General features: G+C 55.9%; 1 protein-coding gene across 5 annotated transcripts in view; it reads left to right on the top strand.

Moving 5' to 3' along the window:
- AGBL2 (AGBL carboxypeptidase 2) overlaps nt 1-22818 on the top strand; it is a 43846-nt gene that overhangs the window by 4090 nt on the left and 16938 nt on the right. For 2 of the 5 annotated variants that reach the window (XM_075065882.1, XM_075065880.1), the window contains exons 4-15: nt 626-814; nt 3576-3683; nt 6128-6278; nt 7918-8697; nt 11458-11617; nt 13276-13402; nt 14195-14295; nt 16236-16366; nt 17099-17165; nt 17922-18023; nt 18470-18565; nt 20258-20333. In XM_075065882.1, coding sequence (XP_074921983.1) covers nt 626-814; nt 3576-3683; nt 6128-6278; nt 7918-8697; nt 11458-11617; nt 13276-13402; nt 14195-14295; nt 16236-16366; nt 17099-17165; nt 17922-18023; nt 18470-18565; nt 20258-20333 — 2088 coding nt within the window. Of the gene's footprint in view, nt 1-625; nt 815-3575; nt 3684-6127; nt 6279-7917; nt 8698-11457; nt 11618-13275; nt 13403-14194; nt 14296-16235; nt 16367-17098; nt 17166-17921; nt 18024-18469; nt 18566-20257; nt 20379-22818 lie in introns of all 5 variants that reach the window. The other 3 variants (XM_032775870.1, XM_032775872.1, XM_075065881.1) reach the window with 2 other exon arrangements.

Here is a 22818-nt window from a genome sequence, read left to right as displayed (position 1 = left end):
GGAGAGTCAGAATTAAGGTTTCCTGAGCAAGCCAAACCCTGCCACCTTGAATGTACGCCGGGTGCTGTACTGGTGCAGGCGGCTCTGCAGACTCAGGCCAGATGGCTCCCCCAAGCCCTAGGAAGGGAGAAGGGTGTTCCCAGGGCCGGGCAGCCAGAGGGATGCTTCAGCGGGCTTAATCCTCCATTGGGATACACTCCCTGAGAGACCTTCTACGGGTAGCCAAGCTAGAGCTGCCCCCATGCAACTCAGGTGTGTGCTGTGGCCGGGTGGCCCTGAATCACAGAGCCACAACCAGGCCCTCTCCACTATGTCCACTGAAGAGCAGCTGGTACCAGTTCTCCCAGCCCACTGGTGATGTTGCCCTAGGCAGCGCATCCCCAGGAGTGCTGGGCAGTGAGTATTCCTATAGCCCGCTGGCCGTGGCAGGTTCTGTACCTCTGCCTGGTTGGCAGAGTCTGCTGCTGCTGCTGAGACACCAGGTATGTTTGTGTCCTGCTGCATGAGCCTTTTCCTAGCATTGCCAGAGCCGAGGTTCTGCTGTGTGTGTGCACCATGAAACTGGGGCGTCTGGCCATGCACCATTCTGCGGAGTCCCTAGTGCCTGTTCCTGTTCTCTTTGCAGGTTCTCTCATGCTGAAAGCCGCACTTCTCAAGAGCAAACAGCTTCTGTTCAATCACCTTGAGGGCCCTGGGGTTCCACGCCTGCGGGAGCCACGGGGTCTCTTTGCTGTGCCCACCTCGAGAGGCCCCCTGCAGTCCCCACGCTGGCCAGTGGAGTGCGAAGTCATCAAGGGGCAAATCCAGCACATTGGTAACCAGAGCCCTGTGTGTCACTGCCCCTGTCCTGTGTGGAGCTGTCAGGAGCTCCCCAGCCCGCCAGGGCATCAGTAGCCAGAGCTCTGTGTGTGTCACTGCCCCTGTCCTGTGTGGGGCTGTCGGGAGCTCCCCAGCCCATCAGAACATTGGTAACCGGAGCCCTGTGTGTGTCACTGCCCCTCTCCTGTGTGGGGCTGCCGGCAGCTCCCCAGCCCATCAGGGCATCAGTAACCGGAGCTCTGTTTGTCACTGCCCCTGTCCCATGTGGGGCTCCTGGGAGCTCCCCAGCCTGTCAGGACATTGGTAACCAGAGCCCTGTGTATGTCACTGTCCTTGTCCCATGTGGAGCTGCTGGGAGCTCCCCAGCCCGTCAGGGCATCGATAACCGGAGCTCTGTGTGTCACTGCCCCTGTCCCATGTGGGACTGTCAGGAGCTCCCCAGCCCGTCAGGGCTTCGGTAACCGGAGCTCTGTGTGTGTCACTGCCCCTGTCCTGTGTGGGGCTGTCGGGAGCTCCCCAGCCCATCAGAGCATTGGTAACCGGAGTCCCATGTGTGTCACTGCCCCTGTCCTGTGTGGGGCTGCTGGGAGCTCCCCAGCCTGTCAGGGCATCGGTAACCGGAGCTCTGTGTGTGTCACTGCCCCTGTCCCGTGTGGGGCTGTCGGGAGCTCTCCAGCCCGTCAGGGCATCGGTAACCGGAGCTCTGTGTGTGTCACTGCCCCTGTCCCGTGTGTGGCTGCCGGCAGCTCCCCAGCCCGTCAGGGTCTGGCACTAGCAATGTTACCAGCTCCTGCAATGGATGGTGTCTTTCCTAAAGCTCCAGCTCCTGGAATCACATGACTGCATGAGAAGCTCAGCATTCATTTTAATATAGGATGCTCATAGCCCTCATGGTTGCAGAGAAAAGCTTTAGACTGTCACCCCAGACAGCGCTGACACCAGATGTTAGATAACAAGAGCCCAAGTGGAGGAGGTTGTCAAATGTCATGATTTTTAAGCCAATCTCATGATTTTGAGGGTCTGACTTGGGATGGGCAAGCGGGATTGCACCTGTCACATAAGCACGTGGATCAGGAGCTCTCGGGGAGCTCTGGGAGCTCCTGGGGCAATTACAGGGTCCCCCACAGGGTGGAGGCTGCAGTGAGGCTTCACACTTGAATGGTGAACCCACGGGAGCCTGGTCAATTGCGTTAACGGAAACATTAACATTAACCAATGAAACCCTGCCCAGCGAACTGCACAGACCTGCCAGGCTTCATTCCACAAGGCACCCACACGAGCCTTCACTTCCTTTGGGAAGAATAAAATTCCACTCCCTTGAAAGAGGCCTAGAGCCTCGCTGAACCCTGTACCTGTTCAGGTGCACGTTGGTCAAGAGATCCGTTCGTTTCTCTCTCATCGTTGTGTCTAGTTAGAGTCCCCAGCACCGAGACGCCCCCCGTTCTCCTTACAGACTGTTCCATGGCCTAGTGCATCTCGCTGTCATCGCCCTGACACTCAGTCTAGCACGTCCCTTTCTGCCATTTGCCCCATTGCTCCTCAATCTTCCCTGTTCTCCGGAATCCCCCTCTTCCCGAGATGGATCCACCCAGCAGTGGCTTATAGACAAAACACTCTCCTGCCTTTGGATTTGTTTAGCTCCCCTTGCCGGCTCATCTTTTTCTTGCTTCTCTCCTCTGGCTCCACTTCATTTTTCTGTCCCTGCCAGGGAATGTGGTGGCCAGAGGTCAGAGTGCCGTGTCTGCCTCCGCCAGCCAGGGGGGCCTAGCACAGTAATCGTGGCACTGGAAACCAGACTACTTCTCCCTCTGTGTGATGAATTGTTTCATGTTGGGTTAAGCTGGGCTCTGTTGCACGGGGAGGCTGGTCAGCGCTTGGGAGAGACGTGGCTAAGGCCCAGCATTTCCCAGAATTCTCTGCCTCCGCAGCAGTCCAAGCAGTGCTCTCTGCACAGAACTTTCCAGCCAGCATTTGTTGGCCCTTCGGGGTCTCCCATTCTTGTGGGGGATTGAAATGGGCGTTTCCTGCTTTTCCCACGGGTGAGTCTGGGAGATGAAACCCAGGAAAGGTGAGAGCAGACAGGGCATTAAAACTCTGTGGAGAACGATTGACTGTCACATCTTCAAAAGGGGACTGGCTGGGTCTGAAACCAGGCTGCTCTGTCACTGACCAGGTGCTTCCCCTTCAGAGAAGATTTACTATACCAAGTCAGCCTCCTTCCCAACACAGACCCGCCCCCACTGGACTATTAAAAATCACAGGTCCCCGGCTTGTTGGTGTGGAAGAGAGGACACTAGCTGGCAGGGGCGGCTCCAGGCACCAGTGCACCAAGCGCGTGCCTGGGAGGCGGCCTGCCAGTCGCTGTGAGCGTGGCAGTCAGGCTGCCTTTGGTGACATGCCTGTGGGAGGTCTGCCAGTCCCACAGTTTCGGCAGCAATTCGGCAGCGGGTACGCTGAAGGCGCGGGGCTGGCGGGCCTCCCGCAGCCGTGTCACTGAATCCGCGTTACCAGCGGACCTCCCGCAGGCGTGCCACCGAAAGCCGCCTGCCTGCCGTGCTTGGAGCATCAAAATACATAGAGCCGCCCCTGCTAGCTGGGAATGAGCATGTAGGGAGGGCCATGCCTTTCGCTCTATTACTACATGGCACAGGGACTTCAGAGCTCTTTTCAGGAGAGCACTTTTCTTTACCCTGTGGGGCAGGTTCCCTTCTGAAACCCCTGCAATAGTAACTGGAACCATTCCCCTGTCTCCTCAGAGTGGGTGCCGCCTGAACCAGAGCCATTCTATCAGCCCACAGGAAACGAGCCGGCCCCACTAATTGTGGGGGAGGAGAAAGGAACCGTAGTCTATCACATAAAGCCAGGTATGTGCTCATGCACTAACAACACTAATAATCTGGGCGTGGAATCCAGGAGTCTGTAAAGCCCCTTTAAGGTCGGCTCTGGGGCAGGGCTGAGCCGCGCCTGGCTGGTCTCTGAGAACATTGGCTGCAAGTCGTTTCCTCTCCGGTCCCGACACAGAGTGGGACAAGAGCTCCCTGTTTTCATGTGAAATGCTTAGGGGTTCTGGCCGCACACAGGAAGTCTTGCACTACACAATTCTCATCTTCAGTGCGTGAGACATGAAAATAACCCAGGGCCAGACCCAAAGCCCAATGAAGCCAACGAGTGTTAATTGGGAAATCAGTGGTCAAACTGTACAACTTCAGTGGGCTGGATCTCAGCGGCTGAGGTCTCTATAAATGACTGAACGGCAGCTTTTCTAGAGCACGCCTCATCCCCAGATCACCCCTGGGGTGGGAAAGACCCAGAGGTCCCAACACAGGAGTGTTCCCTGTGCTATGTTTTCTAGCAGCAAATGTCCCTGGCAATGTGGCTCCCTACAGAAGCAATCCCACATCCCGATATGTCTTTGTCGAGGAGTTGAATTCTGCTCTGTTGTCCTGCAGCAGGAGGCAGATTCTGGAGATCTCAGCTCAGAAGAATCTGGATCTGTGAGATAGGAAATGGCCACCAGTCACTGCCCAGGAGCCTCCAGTTAGCAGGGTCAAAGTCTCTTACTGGTTTTCTAACTGTCCCCTAGGAGAGAGGTTGAGATTGGACAGCAGCCAGGTGTCCCCTAGGGCACTCACGATGGCTCCCGTGGCACGCAGGGTGTTCTTTACTGCCTCTGCGGTTCTTGGACGCCCAGTCCCAGTGAACTCTCCCTAAGCCTTTTGTGCCCAGCTTAGAGTTGCCCTCTGCGACATGCCTGATCTAACAGTGGGAGTTTGGGGTACATCTACACTGGAGCTGGAGGTGTGAGCCGCACTAGCGTCGGTACTGCTCTCCAGGGTGGAAATTACACCTCCAGCTCCACTATGGATATACCCTTTGGCTATGTCTACGTAGCTATGCACGTGTAGCTCCCTAGCAGAGGTGTAGCCTACCCTGACAGAAGGAGTTTTTCTGTTGGTGCAGACAACATTAGCTGTGTCGGCAGAAGCTGTCTTCCCTCGACGTTGCTGCTGTTGTCAGCACAGCTATGTCAGGCAGGGCTGTGGTTTTCTCCCACCGCTGAGTGCCATAGCTACACCCATGTGACTTTAAAGTGTGGACCAAGCCTAAGAGTGGCCATCTTTGGGGGCTGGCCCTTAGGCCTGGCAGCTCCTCAGTGCTCAACCTAGTGCTCCAGTGAGTCGTGGCCACACACAATCCTTCATGGAGCAGTGCTGCCCCATGGGCTCGGGGCTCTTAGCGTACGTCTGCTCAGCGAGAAGAAGCCCCGCAGCAGTGAATCTCAGAACCTGGGTCTCCTGACTCGGCTTGTGGGGCTCACGCTTCGGGACTAAAAACAGCGGTATAGATGTTCCCACTTGGGCTGGAGCTGGGCTGTGAAATCTGGCGAGGGGGGAGGGTCTTGGAGCTTGTCTCCAGCCCGAGTGGGAACATCTACACTGCTCCATGGCACAAACCTAAATTGCTTGAGGCAGGCTCTGAGACTCGCCGCCGTGGGTATTTTTTGGCTTTGTAGATATATCCCTGGTGCAGACACATCATAACAGGGAGGTTTCTGGGCCTGGTACATAAGTCCCATTTCCTGCTGTCCATGGGGCAGATGTTCAGACCAGGATCGCAATCCTGCCCTGGCTGTGTGCAGACCAAGCCGTGGAGGTGAGCATGACAGCAGGCCCACGCTCTGTCTCCATCACTTTGCGCTCTCTCCAATCCTGAGAGTGGGGGCCAGTGTGATGCTGGCACACCGCCATCCACTCTCATCCTGGCAGCGAGCATGAGCAGGAGAGGCAGCGTCTCCCAGCAGGTAGAGCCCTGGACTGGGACTCAGGAGACCTGGGTTCTGTTCCTTGGCCTGCTGGGTGACCTTGGGCAAGTCACGTCACCTCCCTGTGCCAGTTTCCCATTTCGTGAAATGGGGATAGTGATACTGACATGCTTTGTGAAGAGCTCTGAGATCTATGGATGGAAAGCTAGGGGGTCATTATTATTGGCACTCCCTAATCATGGCGTGGGGATTCCGGGCTGCCCCCCACAGAGCCCAGCGAAGGCAGTGAGCAGCCTGTCTCGTGTGTAGGGGAAGAATCCCTGAGGGCGAGGGGGCATGAAGCAGGAGAGGTTCAGCTGCAGTGGGGTGTTTGCTCAGTAGTGTGCAGTGCTTTGGGCACTTGCAGCAATGGAGGTTCCCTGCCTTGAACTGGGACAGAGCCTGAGTCGCTGTGAGAGCAAATTCCCTGCCCTGCATCGGAGGGCAGTGGGATTCCAAATGAGCGCCATGCTGCAGGTGTGACAAGGGCATCTCCTCTCCCGGCAGTGGCCAAAGACTCCTATTTCACCTGCTCCCGCGTTGGAGGCGCGCGAGGGCCCATCACGTCACCTGCCATCAGCTTGGAAGGTCCAGAGGACACCACCCTGCTCTTTGAATCCAGATTCGAGAGCGGGAACCTCCAGAAGGCCGTCCGAGTGTGAGTGAGAGGGCAGGGGGCAGAGGATGTGGGACTATCCACAGCAGGCAGGGGAGAGGGAGCTTTCCAGATAAGTCAGGGTGCCCGGTCCCAGCTCTCCGTGGAGGGCAGGCGAAGGGGGAGCTGGGATGGCTCTGAGGGGTGGCTGTGTTGAGTAGGACAGGGGCATTAGGAGAGGAACTGAGGATGTGCCTCACTGGGATGATGTCCCTAAAGTGTTTGGATCAGCCCCATCCCAGGGAGCAGGGAGGGGGCGTTGCCTGCCCCAGCTTTGGTAGTGCACTGAGCAGTATCTCTCCCTTCTCTGCTGCAGCTCCCCCAGTGGTTGCCTGCTGCATCACAAGGGAGGAGATTTGGCTGCCCCATCACCAGCCCCTCTGCCAGCCTGGGGGAACAGGAACTGAGCTTGACAGGCCAGGCCTGAGCCTAGAGGCTTCCCTCCCCCACAGCCCCCATGAGAGGGGAAGAAGGATTCTCTGTCCCGGCCCAGGTTAGAGCAGCCTGGGAGTTGCTCTACTTTGTGCCAACCAGAACACTCCCAGTACCTCTGCCACCATGTCCTGTGCATGAGGGGCTATGGGAAGGGAAGCTTAGGAGCCGTCCTATGCACTGACTGAGATGGGTCATCCTGTGTGGAAAATAGCAGGAGCTCATGTCTTTACGGGTTGTACCATAATGGGGCAGAGGTCAGATTGCTCGGGCATGTGTGAAGCTGGTATTTCCTAATGATCTAGTGCTGGAGTTGCCATTTAAAGAATGTCCTTTTAACTAAGCATTTTGCGTATCATTGCATGTAATGAATGCTGGGAACAAAGACCTGTTCCCTAGCACAGAGCAGCGCGCTCTTGAGGGATGCGGGGAATCTCTGTCTTTGTTCATAGCCTACACAATGAGACATTGGATAGAAACGTCAATCCTCTTGTTGGGCGGTTGCAACATAACATGACTTTATTGCTTGCAATCCAGAATGCAAAAGCAGTGAGAGACAAAGCCGGCTGCTCCCTAAGGCAGAGAGATCCAACCCCTCCTCCTTATTCTAGGCTGGATCTCTGCTGACTGACTGCTGAAAGCAGGGCTGGCTCCAGGCCCCAGCGCGCCAAGCGCGTGCTTGGGGCGGCATGCCGTGGGGAGCGCTCTGCTGGTTGCCGGGAGGGTGGCAAGCGGCTCCGGTGGACCTCCCGCAGGCGTCCCTGCGGAGAGTCCGCTGGTCCCGCGGCTCCGGGGGAGCATCCGCAGGCACACCTGCGGGACGTCCACCGGAGCCGCAGGACTGGCGAGGGCAGAGCACCCCCCGCGGCATGCCGCCATGCTTGGGGCGGCGAAATGGCTAGAGCCGGCCCTGGCTGAAAGACCAGATTGCACACTTCCATATAGCATCCCCTAGCTTCCAAGCAGGACCAGGAAACTCCCTGAAATTTAGAGTGGTAGCTAATAATTTTAACTCAGTTTTCACACCACCACAGGTTTAACTAGGGAATGCTTTTTGAATCAAAGTATTTAACACCCCTCCAGCAGAGCCCAGTAACCTGGCTGCTGATGTGCACAGAGCAGGTCTGTCTGTGGCCTTTCCTGTCCTTCACACAGGTGCGTGTGCAGGGAGAAGCTGCTCCGGGTGTTACTTTCTCTTTCCTCCTTGCAGAGGCCCGTACGAGTACGAGCTGACGCTGCGCATGGACCTGTACACCAGCAAGCACACCCAGTGGTTCTACTTCCGGGTCAGGAACACCAGGAAAGGCATCACCTACCGCTTCTCCATTGTCAATCTGATGAAGCCCAAGAGTCTGTACAGCATGGGGATGAAGCCACTCCTGTACTCTCAGAGGGACGCGCAGACGCGTGGCGTGGGCTGGCGGAGAGAGGGGGGCGACATCCGGTATTACCGGTGCAGCTCCGAGGAGAGCCAGGCGATGTATTGTCTCACGTGGACGGTGTGCTTCCCCCATGACCATGACACCTGCTACTTTGCCCACTTTTACCCCTACACCTTCTCAGACCTGCAGCGCTACCTGCTGGCAGTGGCCAGCGACCCGATTCGCTCGCAGTACTGCAAGCTGCGGGTCCTGTGCAGCAGTGTGGCCGGCAACACCGTCTACCTTCTCACCATCACCAGCCCGTCCCAAAACCCCGCTGCCACTGCCACCAAGAAGGCTGTAGTGCTGAGCGCCAGGGTGCACCCTGGGGAGACAAACGGCTCGTGGGTCATGAGGGGTTTCCTAGACTTCATCCTGAGCGACTCCCCTGATGCCCAGCTCCTCCGTGAGCTCTTCATATTCAAGGTGGTGCCCATGCTCAATCCAGACGGGGTGATCGTGGGGAACTACCGCTGCTCGCTGGCCGGGAGAGATCTCAACCGCAACTATCGGACCGTCCTGAAGGAGTCCTTCCCTTGCATCTGGCACACCCGGAGCATGATCCAGAGGTGAGGAGCAGGGTTCGTTGATCTCGGTGTGTAGCACAGAGCCACTGGCCACCATAACATAGCACAGTAAAGAGAATGCCATTGATTAGAGGCAGTGTGGCCTAGTGGTAGAGCACTGGACCAGGACTTGAGAGCTGGGCTCTATTCCTGGTTCTGTCACTAGCCTGCTGCATATCCTTGGGCAAAATCATTTCCTTCCTCTGTGCCTCAGTTCCCTCCTCTGTAAAACGGGGAGAATGATCTTGACCTCCTTTGTAAATTGCTTTGAGATTTACAGATGGAAAGTGCTAGGTAAGAGCGAGGGACCATTATAAATACATGTACAGAGAGTGCGCACACGTAACCCTCCAAGTTAAGAGATGATTACTAATGCTGCAAAGTCACTCAGTCTCAAACAAGGAAAGGACTCAAATAAGGTTGTTATCGAAAATGCAAAGTCACAAAGCGGCAAACTGCTGAGGTGGCCTTGCCTACCCATGTTCTGTTATGCTCATCGCTGGGCCTTGCAAACTGTAATGAATTTACCTTCACGTCTCTCTGGTGAGTGGTCCCGTCACCCTCATTTTACAAATGGGGAAACAGAGGCACACAGAGATGAAGGCCAATATGGGCAAAACCGGTTGTCAGTTTTGGGTGCCAAACTCGAGCTGAGCATCCACAGCTCCCTCTGACAAACTGTTGCAGTGCGAGTGCTCAGTTCTCTAAAAAACTAGCCCTGAGGTGTCCCCGTCTGGGCAACCAGAACATGGAGAACACAGTTAATGATCCCCTGCAGAAACTCTGGTGACAGTGGCTTGCCCAGCCAGGGAGAATCAGCTCCTTTGCAAGACTCTCCTTTTCCTTCCCACAGTCCCCTGCCTCACACGCAAACATCTGCAGCAAATGGGGTAGGGTGCTACAGACAACAGCCTCCTTCACTGCACAGGCCTGAATGCACAGTCCGTCCTGTGCACTGAATGAGGCAGGAGTCCTGTGGAAAAAACAGCATGTGATCATGAAATTATAGATGCACAAGGTGGGGAGAGTTAAGGTTGCACAGGCAGGTTTAATTCTGGCATATCCTAACTTTTCTCCACTTGACTTTGCAGCCTTAGTAATGTTCTTTGAATTTAATTTTGTGTGTTCCCTAATTAAAAAAAAAAGAATAATAGACATTTTATAATGTGAAACTAGCAAACCTACTCATGGCTGGTCAGCTGTATGTCAACTCAGGGGCCAGGTGGTCTGCTGGTGTAAACTGTCATGGATGTCAGTAGTGCTGCTAGGTGGGTCTACCAATTTTGAACTGAATTCTACTTTTAGAGAAGCAGTGCTGCCTAGTGGCTAGAGCACTGGTCTGCGACTCAGGAGACCTGGGGTCTATTCCTGGCTCTGCCACTGGCCCGATGGGTGACCTTCAGCAAGTCACTTCTCTTCTCTGTGCCTCAGTTTCCCCACCTGTAAAAATGGGTAATAAGACTGACCTGCTCTGCAAAGCGCTTTGAGAGCCACCAGTGAAAAGTGCTGGATAAAAGCTAGGATTAATTATTGTGTTTCCTGAAGTCCACTCTAACCCAGAAGCTTCTCTCCTCCTCTCCTTAGTTATTCTGTGGTGATTTTCAAATGATACCACTTCACTTCTGCATCAAATGCGATAACTGCTCAAATTTCCCTTTAATTCTGAATTCACAGTCAGGTTCCCTTTTGCGCCATTCGTCCAGTTTTATTAACAGATCCCAGTACAAGTGTCACTTTTACTAATTTACTTAAAAAAAATGAAATACGTCTTTGTAACCTCAGCCCCAAACGACAGAATGTAGCGGGTGTTTCCTGAATTGATTAGGGTTCTCTAAAACAAGCAGGATTTAACAGAGCTAAAGCAGGATTTGATTTTCAGTTTATTAGCTTTTAGCATCTGTCATTTCTGATTTGAAATACATAATTTGGCTAGGATAAAATATACACAAAACTTAAGGCTGCACTAGAACAGGATTAATGTTTCTTATGCAGTATAAAGTATAGCAGGAGGCCACTGCGCCAGATTCATACAATGAGGTAGCTGGGGCAGGTAGTTTGTAACTGTCAATCAATGCGACTCTCTAATTGAGATTCATGAGTATGGACTATATGTCGTCTATGCTGCAATTAAACAGCCCCTTAGCCCAAGCCCTGCAAGCCTGAGTGAGCTGGAACAGGCCAGTCACCAGGGCCAGCTCCAGGCACCAGTGTAGGAAGCTGGTGCTTGAGGCGGCCAATTCAAAGGGGCAGGACTCCGTCTGGTATCGGGGCAGCATGTCTGGGTCTTCAGCAGTGGGTCTCTCATTCCCTCTCTTCCTCTTTGAGCTGCCGCTGAATTGCTGCTGAAGAGGAGGAGAGAGAGGACCTGCCGCCGAAGAAGTGGCGTGATTAATGCTGCCATCGAAGTGCCGCCACTCGTTCTTTTCCTGCTGCTTGGGGCGGCAGAAAAGCTGGAGCCGGCTCTGGCAGTCACGGGAGTCTAAGTGCAGTGTAGACATACCCTGAATGACTTCTGAAGCAGAACTCTCCCTTCCACACATTTTTGCAGCTCAAAACTGACTGTGTACAAACTCTACCAGAATAAACTTTGGAGAGCGCAGGCCTGAGAAGTGTCATTCCCATGGGACAGATTTTATGTAGCTCTGTGCAGCGTTTCATCCTGAATCAAGCAGGCGTCTGTGATACAGTCTGTGGCCCATGTCTGATTACATACATGCATCCGTACATGTGTGTAATTGGCTCAGGATTTTTTCCTTTGTGCAGAGTCCTGGAGGAGCGGGAGGTTCTGCTTTATTGTGACTTCCATGGGCACAGCCGCAAGAACAATGTCTTCATGTATGGCTGCAACAACAAGAGCACTCCTGCCCAGCGGCTCCATGAGCGCATCTTCCCACTCATGCTCAGCAAGAATGCCCCTGACAAGGTGGGTGTGGGAGCAGCCCACAGGAGGGGAAGGGGCTCCCCACAGCCCCTCTCTACATAGAATCGTAGAATATCAGGGTCGGAAGGGACCTCAGGAGGTCATCTAGTCCAACCCGCTGCTCAAAGCAGGACAAATCCCCAGACAGTTTTTTTTAACTTCCATTCCCTAAATGGCCCCTTCAAGGATTGAACTCACAACTCTGGGTTTAGCAGGCCAATGCTCTAACCACTGAGCTATCCCTCCCCACAGGGGAAGCATCGTCTCTGCTCTTGGAGCCCCTCACTGGCCACCATGGGCTGGGTGGGGACCTGGCTGCAAGGCCTGGGCATCTCCGCATAGGAGTCCCAGTTTTGCCTGGAATCTCTCGGGGCCAGGTGAGCCAGCTGCTCATGTGCCAGCTATTGGAGAGTAGGGGGGAAATCACATCATGGAGCCAGGAAGGCTTTGGTGCTCTGTTCTGGGGCACAGCAGAGCTGCACCTATAGTGCAGAGCGCAGGCTCCCCGAGAGCACAAGAGTGAGGGACCTAGGGCTAAGGCTGCCCAGAGGATCCTGGGGTCTTCGGCGGTGGGAATTTCCACTGAAGACCTGGCACTTCGGCGGTGGGTCCTGGGGTGGAAGGACCCCCCCGCCGTGGGTCTTCAGGGCACTTTGGCGGCGGGTCCTGGAGCGGAAGAACCCCCAGCCGCCAAATTGCTGCTGAAGACCCGGAGCGGAAGAAGCTCCGGGGGCCTGGGCCTCACAAGAGTTTTCTGGGGCTCCCGGAGCGAGTGAAGGACCCCGCTCCAAGGGCCCCGAAAAACATTTGTGGGGGCCCCTGCAGGGCCCGTGGCAAATTGTCCCACTTACACCCCCTCTGGGCAGCTCTGCCTAGGGCCAGGGCTCCTGTGGAAAAAGCAGTCTGCAATCTCCCAGTTACCACTGTGTGTACAGCCAAGGACTGAAACTGCACTGAGGGCAGGGTGAAGGGTGCACAGGCAGCCTTCAGTCTGGCACTTCCTACCTTTAGAGTTTTCATCTTTGAGCATGGGATGCACTGGCCCCATTGACATCAGTGGCAAAGCTCCCCCTGGCTTTGTAGAGCCAGGATCCCCTCCCTAGTGTTTCTGTAGGAAGCGTCTTTGCCTACATACACTAAGTTGAGGTTCCCAAACCCATCCCATTCCAACCCCTGGTTTTCAGCTGGGTATAATTTTTCCAAGTTTTAGCCACTGGGGATGGAACTTGTCCTGGCAGCTCTCTGTCTTGGGTGGAATTTTTTGGATTGTTTCCGCAAAAATTGTTCAGCAGTTTCCAAGAGTGACGCTAGGGATCAGGTTGTGCTAAGAGGCCAGTGCTGGAGGGGTAGTTACAGTAAATCTTAATGCCGGTGTCGCTACCCCAGCCTGCTAGGTTGGGTGGCCAAAAGGCACAGAAATTAGGAGAAACAGGATGGTGCTATGCAAGGAATGAGTGGGCTGAATATCAGGAAAAGCTTCCTAATGCTGAGGGAGCTGTTGACTGTGGAATAATGTCTCCAAGGGAAATGAAGAAAGCCCTCCGGTTGGGCCGTGTGGAGCCCTGGAAAAGGGGTTGTCAGTCGGGAGCAGTCCCACCTTGGGGTACAGCCAGGATCTCTTTCTGCCCCGTCCCCGTGCTGAGCCACCTGGGGCGCTGTAGTTTTCCTTCCACAGCTGTAAGTTTAAGGTCCAGAAGAGTAAAGAAGGGACGGGCCGGATTGTGATGTGGAGGATGGGAATCCCCAACAGCTACACCATGGAGTCCACCTTCAGCGGCTCAACTCTGGGTAAGGGCAGCACTATGCCAGCATGTAGCTGGGCCGGGAGGAAGCTGGGGTGATGGAGACAAGAGTTTTGCTGGAACAAGGCTGTCCCCTGCCCTTCAGGAGATCCGCCTGATTCCCCTCATCAAGCTGGGATGGAGCTCAGTTGGGCTGGCACCACCAGAGCCTCTGGAGTGGTAGCAGCCTGAAGCCCCTCTTGCTCCCTTCACACCTTGAGGAGATTTACGTGGTAGACCCGCCCTCTCTTTTTGCTGTTTGGTTTCTTTTTGCTGTCCGGCTGCTAGATTTTGTAGGTGACCAGCCCTACCCAGCAGATAATCTCCTAGGGCCCCTGCCACTGTGGCAGTAGATTTGATTCCACTGAGGCAAGCAGGAGCAGGACGCTCTTGCTGGGTTAGAAGGTTCTCTGTGGGCTCCCTTGTATGTCTGCTCCTGGGCCTTCTGTGCGCTGCATGAATTTTCCCTCGCTAGGGCCCCTTCTCTCTCCAGTTGCAAGACATACTGTAGGAGGCCCTGCTACAGGGATGGTACCTGTTCCCCACTCTCCTGCATGAGGTCCAGAAGTCCCCGCGGCTGCTACAATAGTTCATACAAAACACAGAAAATCCCCACTTTTTCACACGGCTGCATTGAGATTTAAAGTGCCATGGCGCCAAAGGGCCCGATAGCAGGGGGAGCAGCCCGGGGGATGGGAGTTGTACTGCTGTGTGTGCCCTCTGCTGGGCAAACCCCAAGAACGTGACTGGCGTGCTGTGAATCCAGGGCCCTCAGCCTATGTCTCTGCCCCTCTTTCAGGCAGGAAGAGCGACTCCCACTTCACTTCAGAGGACCTTAAATCTCTGGGCTATCTCATCTGTGACACGCTGCTGGATTTCTGTGACCCCGACCGCTCCAAGGTGAGAGCTGGCTCCACGCAGCCCCGCTGCAGGGGCTGGGGGTGGGAGTGAGTAGGGGCTGCTCAGTGCTTAATTTGTGTCAGGGCTGAGCCCCGTCAACTCTGGGCCTGGCAGTTCACAGACCCGGCCCCTCTGGGCCTGGAAGTTCATAGCCCCGTCAACTCTGGGCCTGGCAGTTCACAGCCCCACCACCAGGGGTGTGCGGATGCAGGCGGAGGAGCACTGTTATACCAGCCATGGGTACACCAGGGGTGTAGGGACGCAGGCAGAGGAGCAGTGTTATACCAGCCGTGGGCACACCAGGGGCATTGGGATGCAGGCAGAGGAGCAGTGTTATACCAGCTGTGGGCACACCAGGGGCATGTAGGGACGCAGGCAGAGGAGCAGTGTTATACCAGCCGTGGGCACACCAGGGGCATTGGGATGCAGGCAGAGGAGCAGTGTTATACCAGCTGTGGGCACACCAGGGGCATATAGGGACGCAGGCAGAGGAGCAGTGTTATACCAGCCGTGGGCACACCAGGGGCATATAGGGACGCAGGCAGAGGAGCACTGTTATACCAGCCATGGGCACACCAGGGGTGTAGGGATGCAGGCAGAGGAGCAGTGTTATACCAGCCATGAGCACACTAGGGGCATTGGGACGCAGGCAGAGGAGCAGTGTTATACCAGCCGTGGGCACACCAGGGGTGTAGGGACGCTGGCAGAGAAGCAGTGTTATACCAGCAGTGGGCACACCAGGGGTGTAGGGATGCAGGCAGAGGAGCAGTGTTATGCCAGCCGTGGGCACACCGGGGCGTAGGGATGCAGCAGAGATGGCACCTTACCATATGTGTTTGCAATCACTGTGTTCCTTCGTGCACTCTGGAATTACTGTGTATCCCGCTCCTCCTACAGTGCCCTGGCCTCTGCCAAGGATCACTGTGTTGTTGACTGTCTATACTGGACACCCCAGCCATGGGATCTTTGTCTGCTCATGCCAGTGTCTGAGCCCTTGCTGCCATGTTCCAGAGTCACTGCGCCTGGGAGCCAGGTTGCCCCTCTGCCCAAGCAGTTTGTCAGTACTCAGGGTCTTGCTGGTTTGTTTGTGTCAGGAGGAGAAATGGATACCTTGAATCGGAGATATTCTAGGTATAATCCTGTTCAGCTGCAAAGTATCCAAACAGAGTCCTGTTCCACTGAGCACAGCTGGAACAAAGAGCAGCAGGAAGTGTTCTTGCTCAGAAATCCCCCAGGCCTGCCCTCCGGGGGGGAGTGCTCTGTGCCCAAAGAGCTGTGTCTCTGCTTCCTACCAGGGCCACACTCTCGACTGCTTGTCTTGCTGTCTGTAGCTTTTCCTTCTCTTACACACAGCTTGCCATGCCATCCCCTAGCCCATGTGTTTGCAGCCAGTCCCAGGGCCGCCCAGAGCAGGGGGCAAGTGGAGCAATTTGACCCGGGCCCCACGGGGGCCCTGCGAGCCCTGATTTGGCAGTGGGCTGGATCTTCAGCAGCATTTAGGCAGTGGGGGGCCCTTCAGTCGCTCCGGGTCTTTGGCGGCATTTTGGCAGCGGGGGGCCCTTCAGTGCTGCTGAAGATGCAAAGCAACTGAAGGGCCCCTGCCTCTGAAATGCCGCCGAAGACCCGGACTGCTGCCGGGTGAGTACAAGTGCTGCAGCTCCCCCACTTTGCCCCAGGCCCCCTGAATCCTCTGGGTGGCTCTGGCCAGCCCTGGGTTGCTGTCAGGCCACACAGTTTAACACTGCCATGTGGCTGAGTGCCTTGGGCAATGGCTTCTATTGTATTTGTCTCTCTCCATAAAGGGACTTAATTGCTCCCTCTCTTTAGACTGCGTGCGTTAGAGGGGAAGCGTTTGGCTAAGCAGAGACTCATGGAGTGCTCCCCAAAGTGAAACTCCTTCCAGTGGAGGTGTGTGTGAGCTCTTGCCTCTCTACCCTCAGTTTCTGCAGTGTCTGTCTGAGCTGCAGGAGCTGCTTCAGCAGCAAATCCATCGAAAGCTCAAGGATCTGGGCCATGGGCAGCACTCAGATGGTGCCTGGAGTGACATCTCCCTGTCAGACATTGAGTCCAGGTACCGCCGCTCTGTCACCCTCCAAGAAGCCCCCTCCTGAGCTCTGCTGCCCCAGGGACACCTGGTCCATGGCTGCCCAGGCCCATCTCCGGAGGCTAGGGAGGAAAGTGGGCTCAACACTTTGCACTCCTGGCGGAGGGTGTGCTGTGCCTGACTGGGTGAAGCCTGGCTGGCCCAATGAAACCCTCTCGGCACCTGGCCCCCCTCTGCTCTGAGCCCTGAGACCCCAGAGCTGCAGGGCTGTGCTCCTGGCTCGCCTCAGGGAACCCCCAAGCGACAGCTGCCTCCAGCTCATTCTGTCCCTAAAGCCCCTGGGCCTTGGCTGCGCCCAGCACTTGGGACCTGCCAGGCAGTGTGAGTTCAGCAGGAGCCTCCTGACTCATGGCAGGGAGGAGATTTCTGCTAGCAGGGGGCTCTGAATGCCACAGACACCGGCAAAGCGAGATTCAGTGGCTGGGAGCTGAAGTAACAAGTCCAGAGGAGAGAGAAGGGCCCCTGTTCGGCAGGGAGGGGAATGCCCATCAGAACAGCTGGCCTGGGCCAGGGCGAGTCTCTGCCACTTGGTGTCCGTAAATCCAGACTGGCTCGGGGTGGCTGGGGGCTCAGCTCGGGGCGCTGGGCTGGCTAGGGGATGGGGGTGTCTCTTCTGCAGGGTGATCGGAATGGGCCCTTGTGGCCTCGGCAGCCAGGAATCTATGCAAACAGCTAAGGGGCTCTCTCTGCCTGGCGCAGCACCAGCGGCTCCAACAGCTCCCAGTCCGACGGCCTCCCTGCTCATTTACTCAGCATGGCAGAGAAGGTGAGAGCCACACAGCTGAGGGAGGGATGTAACTATGGGCAGCGCCCAGGGGGAAATGTGAATATCTGACCCCGGGTCCGGGGCTCATAGTCCCCTGGCTGACGCCCCATGCCCAGGCCCCAGAAGTGAGACCGTTACACTCCACATGGGGTGGCCATTCTCCTGCCAGCTCCCGGCTCCTCAGCTGCCCACCTGCCATTCCAGGAGGGGGCTGTTTAGGGGCTGGGTGACAGCTGGAGGCAGATGGGGTGACGCTGTCATGGGAGGGGGCCAAGAGCACCTCGGGTGTGAATGATGCTGGAAATGGCGGGGCAGCGTAGTCTGGCCGGGCTCCCTGATTCCCCGGCAACCCGGGCTGCCCGACTCACCCTTCACAGCAAGAGCTTTGGGAGTTAGGAAACCAGCTGCAGCGCCCAGGGTTGAGCTGGTCCCAGCTATTGCCTCGCTGGGAGCAGCACGGGGAGGCTGGGGCTGCGTCTGCCAGGGCTGGGGTCTGCTGCTGTTGGCGAATGCTAGGGGGGGGGAGTGTTGCTGAAGCACCGTTGGCGAGCTGGGCGCCCCAGGGCCAGGCCTCCTGCAGACGAGGATAGCGGGATGGGCCGAATGGGGGCTAGCTTTGCAGGTGACGTGTTACCGTCCCTTGGCCTTGGCGTGGGTTTCTTTGGCTCAACTGAGGGCTGTGGGTGATGGGGAACGGTGTGTTTCCTCGGGAGCAGGGCTGTCCCCTGAGTGCGGGGTCCTTGCTCACCTCACCAGTTCCATCAGAAGAAGAAGCGGCTGCGGACGAGGAAGGAGAGGAATGAGCTGCGTCAGAAGTACGCCTTGAGCCAGGGGCTGACATGCCAAGACAAGACCCCGGTAAGGAGTACGCCAGACGAGGCGCATCACAGAGCTGCCTCCTCTCTGGGACAGCGAGACAGGGGCCTGCAAAGGGCTCCCAGTGGACGAGTCCTCCGTGGCAGTGGCTGGCACGACAGGCCAGCCTTGGCTGGCTCTCTGGCTGGCTGAAAGGTGTTGTGGGAGCATTTCTGCATGTGCCCCTGTTCAGCTTCCTGCCCTGTGGAGAGGGAGGAGCAGCCTGCAGGGAGACCGAGGCCTTGTCCACATACACATATCGCAGAGCGACTCATGTCCTAGCCATGTTGGTGGGTTCCATGCCCTGGGGCCCTCCCAGAGCATGTGGTTCCTCCCTTGGGGGAGCACCCTGGCTAGTGCTCACTGTGCCAGTGGCTGGCGGAGGGGCTGTGGGGGGGAGAGGGTTGCTTTGCTTGCTTTTGGAAATGCCCCTCTCGGTCTCCTTGCAGGTGGCAGGGGAGAGAAGGTTGGGGAGCCCCACCTGCCGGACCCACCAGCCTGTCAGCGCCATGGCTCTGTGCACGGAGGACAGCTGTGGCAAACAGGTGCAGTGCAGTTCCCCTTCCCCCAGCCACAGCTCCACTGCTAACAGCGTCATCTGCTTGGCCCCACTGCATAGCCAGGGCCAGAGGGTGCCACTGGCACTGGGTTCCCGGGGTCTGCTCCTGTGACACCAAGGAACGGGCAGTGGAGAGCGTCTGTCTCCCTGACCCCTGACAGAGGCTGGAGTCTGAAAGGACTCCGGGTTCGAGACACTGTAACAGTCATGCAGAGCAGGGCTCACCCCAGCAACGGGGGCAGCAGGGATGGACACACACAAGTGGGCTCTTCCCTGGCAGCAGGGACAGGGTCTCTCTCTCTCTCTCTCTCTCTCTCTCTCTCTCTCTCTCTCTCTCTCACACACACACACACACACACACACACACACACACACACACACACACACACACACACACACACACCCCCTCCAGCAGGGGGCAGCAGAAGGCTCATCTGTGCCAGCAGGGGAAGCAGACACACACACACACACTGAAAAAACACTAAGGCCATGGCTACACTGGCGCTTTACAGCGCTGCAAGTTTCAAGCTCAGGGGTGTGAAAAAAACACCCCCCTGAGTGCTGCAAGATACAGTGCTGTAAAGCCTCAGTGTAAACAGTGCTGCAGCGCTGGGGAGCTGCAAGGACATAGAGGATGTGGAGTACGTGCTGCACTGGGAGAGCATTGCGACCACAGTCACACTTCAAAGTGCTGCCGTGGCAGTGCTGCTGCAGCAGCGCTTTGAAATTTCAAGTGTAGCCATACCCTAATACTCTCTTAATTAGTCTATGCTGCCCGCCACCCCACGCACCCAGATCTGGTGCAGGGTGGTTCAATTTTTGCTCCTTACTTCTTTTAATGTCCCTTCGCCAACTGCCTCTGCCCGGCCTGGCTAAGAGCTGGGCATCTGCTGCCATAACCCCGACTCCCCCATGCAAACTGCTTGTTTCTCTCAATCCCGTTAGGTCTGCTCTGGGGCCCAAGCTGTCCCGGATCCCATGTTCGTACAGCTCCCAGCACGGTGAGGGCTGAGGCCTCCAGCCGCTGCTGAGGTAGCAAGGTTTGACCCCAATGCCAGAGGTCATGGTGAATGAGGGGGGCATGGAGGAAGAGCAGCTCCTTCCCAGCTCATCACTTCAGGGTCCCAATTTTCATTCTGACAGGTGGGAAGAGGGAGGAGTATATGCATAGCTAAAGGGAGGCCGGGAGGGCAGAGGGAGGTCTCCTGTGCATAGCTAAAGGGCTGGAGCAGGTCTGTGGCACTGCAGATCAGGGCGCTACTGCAGGAGAATCACTACTATAGAATCAGTGTGTTCCAGCTTATACCGCACAGTAAAGTCCACAGGATCGGGCGGGAGGCCCAGGACAAGGGCCAGCTTACCCGCAAGATTCTCATGATAGATGTGGATTTTACACTGGCCAGAAAGCAGCTGTCAGAGCATCTTGTGCTTGCTAGAAAATGGGGTTGGACTTTCAGAAGAGTTGCACACTCTGGTGTGTGCCGGCCCTGAGCTGTCTGGAAACTTGGCCATCTGCATCACGTGGGAGAGGCAGAGCCCTTCCAGGTGTGGCCCAAGTGGCTTCACTACAAGCAGTGACACAGCTGCCATATGCACAGGCCTGTGCCTCGTCTCCCGAGCCGGAGCAGTGGCAAGAGGCATAGAGACAGGCTGAAGGTCTCCATGTTTCCCCACACAGGGCAAGACTCCAGAACCTGGCCTCGTTTCAGATCTGCAGAGGAGAGAACCTAACGCCAGCCAGGAGGAGCAACCAGGTCTGGGTGCAAAGTGGTCTTGGCACACGTTGCATGGTAGAAAGGGTGTGTGTGTACGTGGGTGTGTGTAATTAGGGAGTAACAGGAGCCGGTCCATAATTAAAGCTGCTACCAAGTTTCCATTATAAACTCAGTTTTGTCATTCCACCGAAAACCCACAAACCAAAGGAATTGCAGGCTCAGAATTGGGAGGCTAGTTCTGGGGTAGAGATTGAATTTCTCTGCCACATTGGAAGTGAATTGCTCAGCCTGCTCCTTAGCTATAAATACTCCAAAATAGCGTTCTCCACAGCCCCAAACGCTTCAAACACTGCTTTGCCCTCCATAGCAACCAAGCCCTGAGAGCAGGAGGAAGATAAAATGTAGCTCCCTTGCCCGGGCTGAGATGCAGTGCCCATCCCCAGGGTCATTCCGTCCAGTCCCTTGATCCAACTCCCATTGGCTTGGAGGGCACCAGATGCCTGCTGGAGATCTTAAGGGCCCAGGGTATCTCTACACTATGGAGACTATATCGGCATAGCCTCCTTGTGTAGATGGAGCCTACGCCAATGGAAGGGGTTTTCCAGTTGCTGTAGGAACTCCAGTTCTTCTTCAAGTGCTTGCTCATGTCAATTCCAATCAGGTGTGTGTGCGCCACATGCACAGTCATCGGAAAGTTTTCCCTTAGCAGCTCCCATTGTGTTGGCTGTGGGGCCCCCTGGAGTGGTACCTTCATAGCACTCAATATACGACCCACAAATATATTTGTGGACAAATTGGAGAGAGTCTAGCAGAGGGCAACAAAAATGATCAGGGACTGGGGCACGACTTATGGGGAGAGGCTGAGGGAAGTGGGGTTATTTAGTCTGCAGAAGAGAAGAGTAAGGGGGGATTTGATAGCAGCCTTCAACTACCTGAAGGGGGGTTCCAAAGAGAATGGAGCTCGGCTGTTCTCAGTGGTGGCAGATGACAGAACAAGAAGCAATGGTCTCAAGTTGCAGTGGGGAAGGTCTAGGTTGGGTATTAGGAGACACTATTTCACTAGGAGGGTAGCGAAGCACTGGAATGGGTTACCTAGGGAGATGGTGAAATCTCCGTCCTTAGAGGTTTTTAAGGTCAGGCCTGACAAAGCCCTGGCTGGGATGATTTAGTTGGGGTTGGGCCTGCTTTGAGCAGGGGATTGGACTAAATACCTCCTGAAGTCTCTTCCAACCCTAATCTTCTATGATTCTATGACCCTGCCGACCTGGCTCCTCCTCAGTTCATTCTTATTGCCAGTGATGGTTGTTGGAACTGTAGTTGCTTGGTTAGCAAGTAGAGTGACTAGATGTCCCGATTTTATAGGGACAGTCCCAATTTTTGGGTCTTTTTCTTATATAGGCTCCTATTACTCCTCACCCCTGTCCTGATTTTTCACACTTGCTGTCTGGTCACCCTATTAGCAAGTGCTTCTCTTAGCATTCTTTCATATAGTTAGCTTAGCCTTGTTTAGTTGTAGTTAGTCTTAGCTGTTAGTGTATATATTGTATATAGTGAGGTTTGGGAGCATGGTTTCCTCAGGTTCTGGGGCATACCGCGAGCTCACAGCTTTAAACCCTGAGGAACCTGCAGTAAGCCTATGCCAATGGGCGACCCCCTCAACTCATGTCTGGGGGAGACGCACCAGACATAAAGGTGCAAGATCTGCAAGGCTTTCCGCCCCAGAACTAAAAAGGAGCGAGATTTCTGACTGGAGCAGTTGCTCATGGACTCTGCCCTTCATCCCCACTCTGCTGCGGATCGCCAGGACCCCGCACCAAGCACATCCGTAGGTAGTGCCCTGGCATTGGTACATGACATGGTGCTGAGGAAGGACTGTAGTCTAAGAGACCCTTGGCACTGGCGCTCTCCAGCACCGCAGGATCACAGACAACCCAGCTCTGAGAGAGGACTGGTCCTGACCCTTGGCACTGGACTCTCGGCATCGGTCTCTGGTACCAGATCCACGACACCGGTCCCCGGCACCAGATCCATGACACCAAATTCCTGGTTTCGGTGCCCAGCCCGAGCGTCTCAACACCGGTCCCCTGCATCATCAACTCGGCGCAGGTCCCCAGCGCAGTACCATGTGGTGCCACTGTGGTCATCTCAGTTGAGACCCATGTCTTCGGACTTGGGTGGTGACTCGTACTATTCCCGTTGCAGCAGGCACAGATCCGACAAGCGATGGAGGGAGGCATCAATGGCATGGCAACCCTAGTGGCAGCCTCCAGTGCAATGGCCTTTTTGGACTCCGTGGGCTCCTGTTCGGTGGCCTCGGAGCACCGACTACCCAGACAGCCAAGGACCAGCCTACACGCCGGAAATCTCAGGCAACCTTGGCGCAAGCCCCACAGCCAGCCCAGGTTGCCACCGAGGCAACTCTGAGGCGTGACTCATTGCAAGGCCAGGCTACTGTCACCTCGGCTATGGCTGCCATAGAGGCCCCAGACGCTGAACAGGAGGTGGTGAGGGAGACAGAGGGTCA

Source organism: Chelonoidis abingdonii, chromosome 4 (assembly GCF_003597395.2).
Source record: "Chelonoidis abingdonii isolate Lonesome George chromosome 4, CheloAbing_2.0, whole genome shotgun sequence".
NCBI classification, from domain to species: Eukaryota; Metazoa; Chordata; order Testudines; family Testudinidae; genus Chelonoidis; species Chelonoidis abingdonii.
The sequence above is the reverse complement of the archived record's forward strand: the minus strand, read 5'-3'. Positions and strand labels throughout refer to the sequence as shown.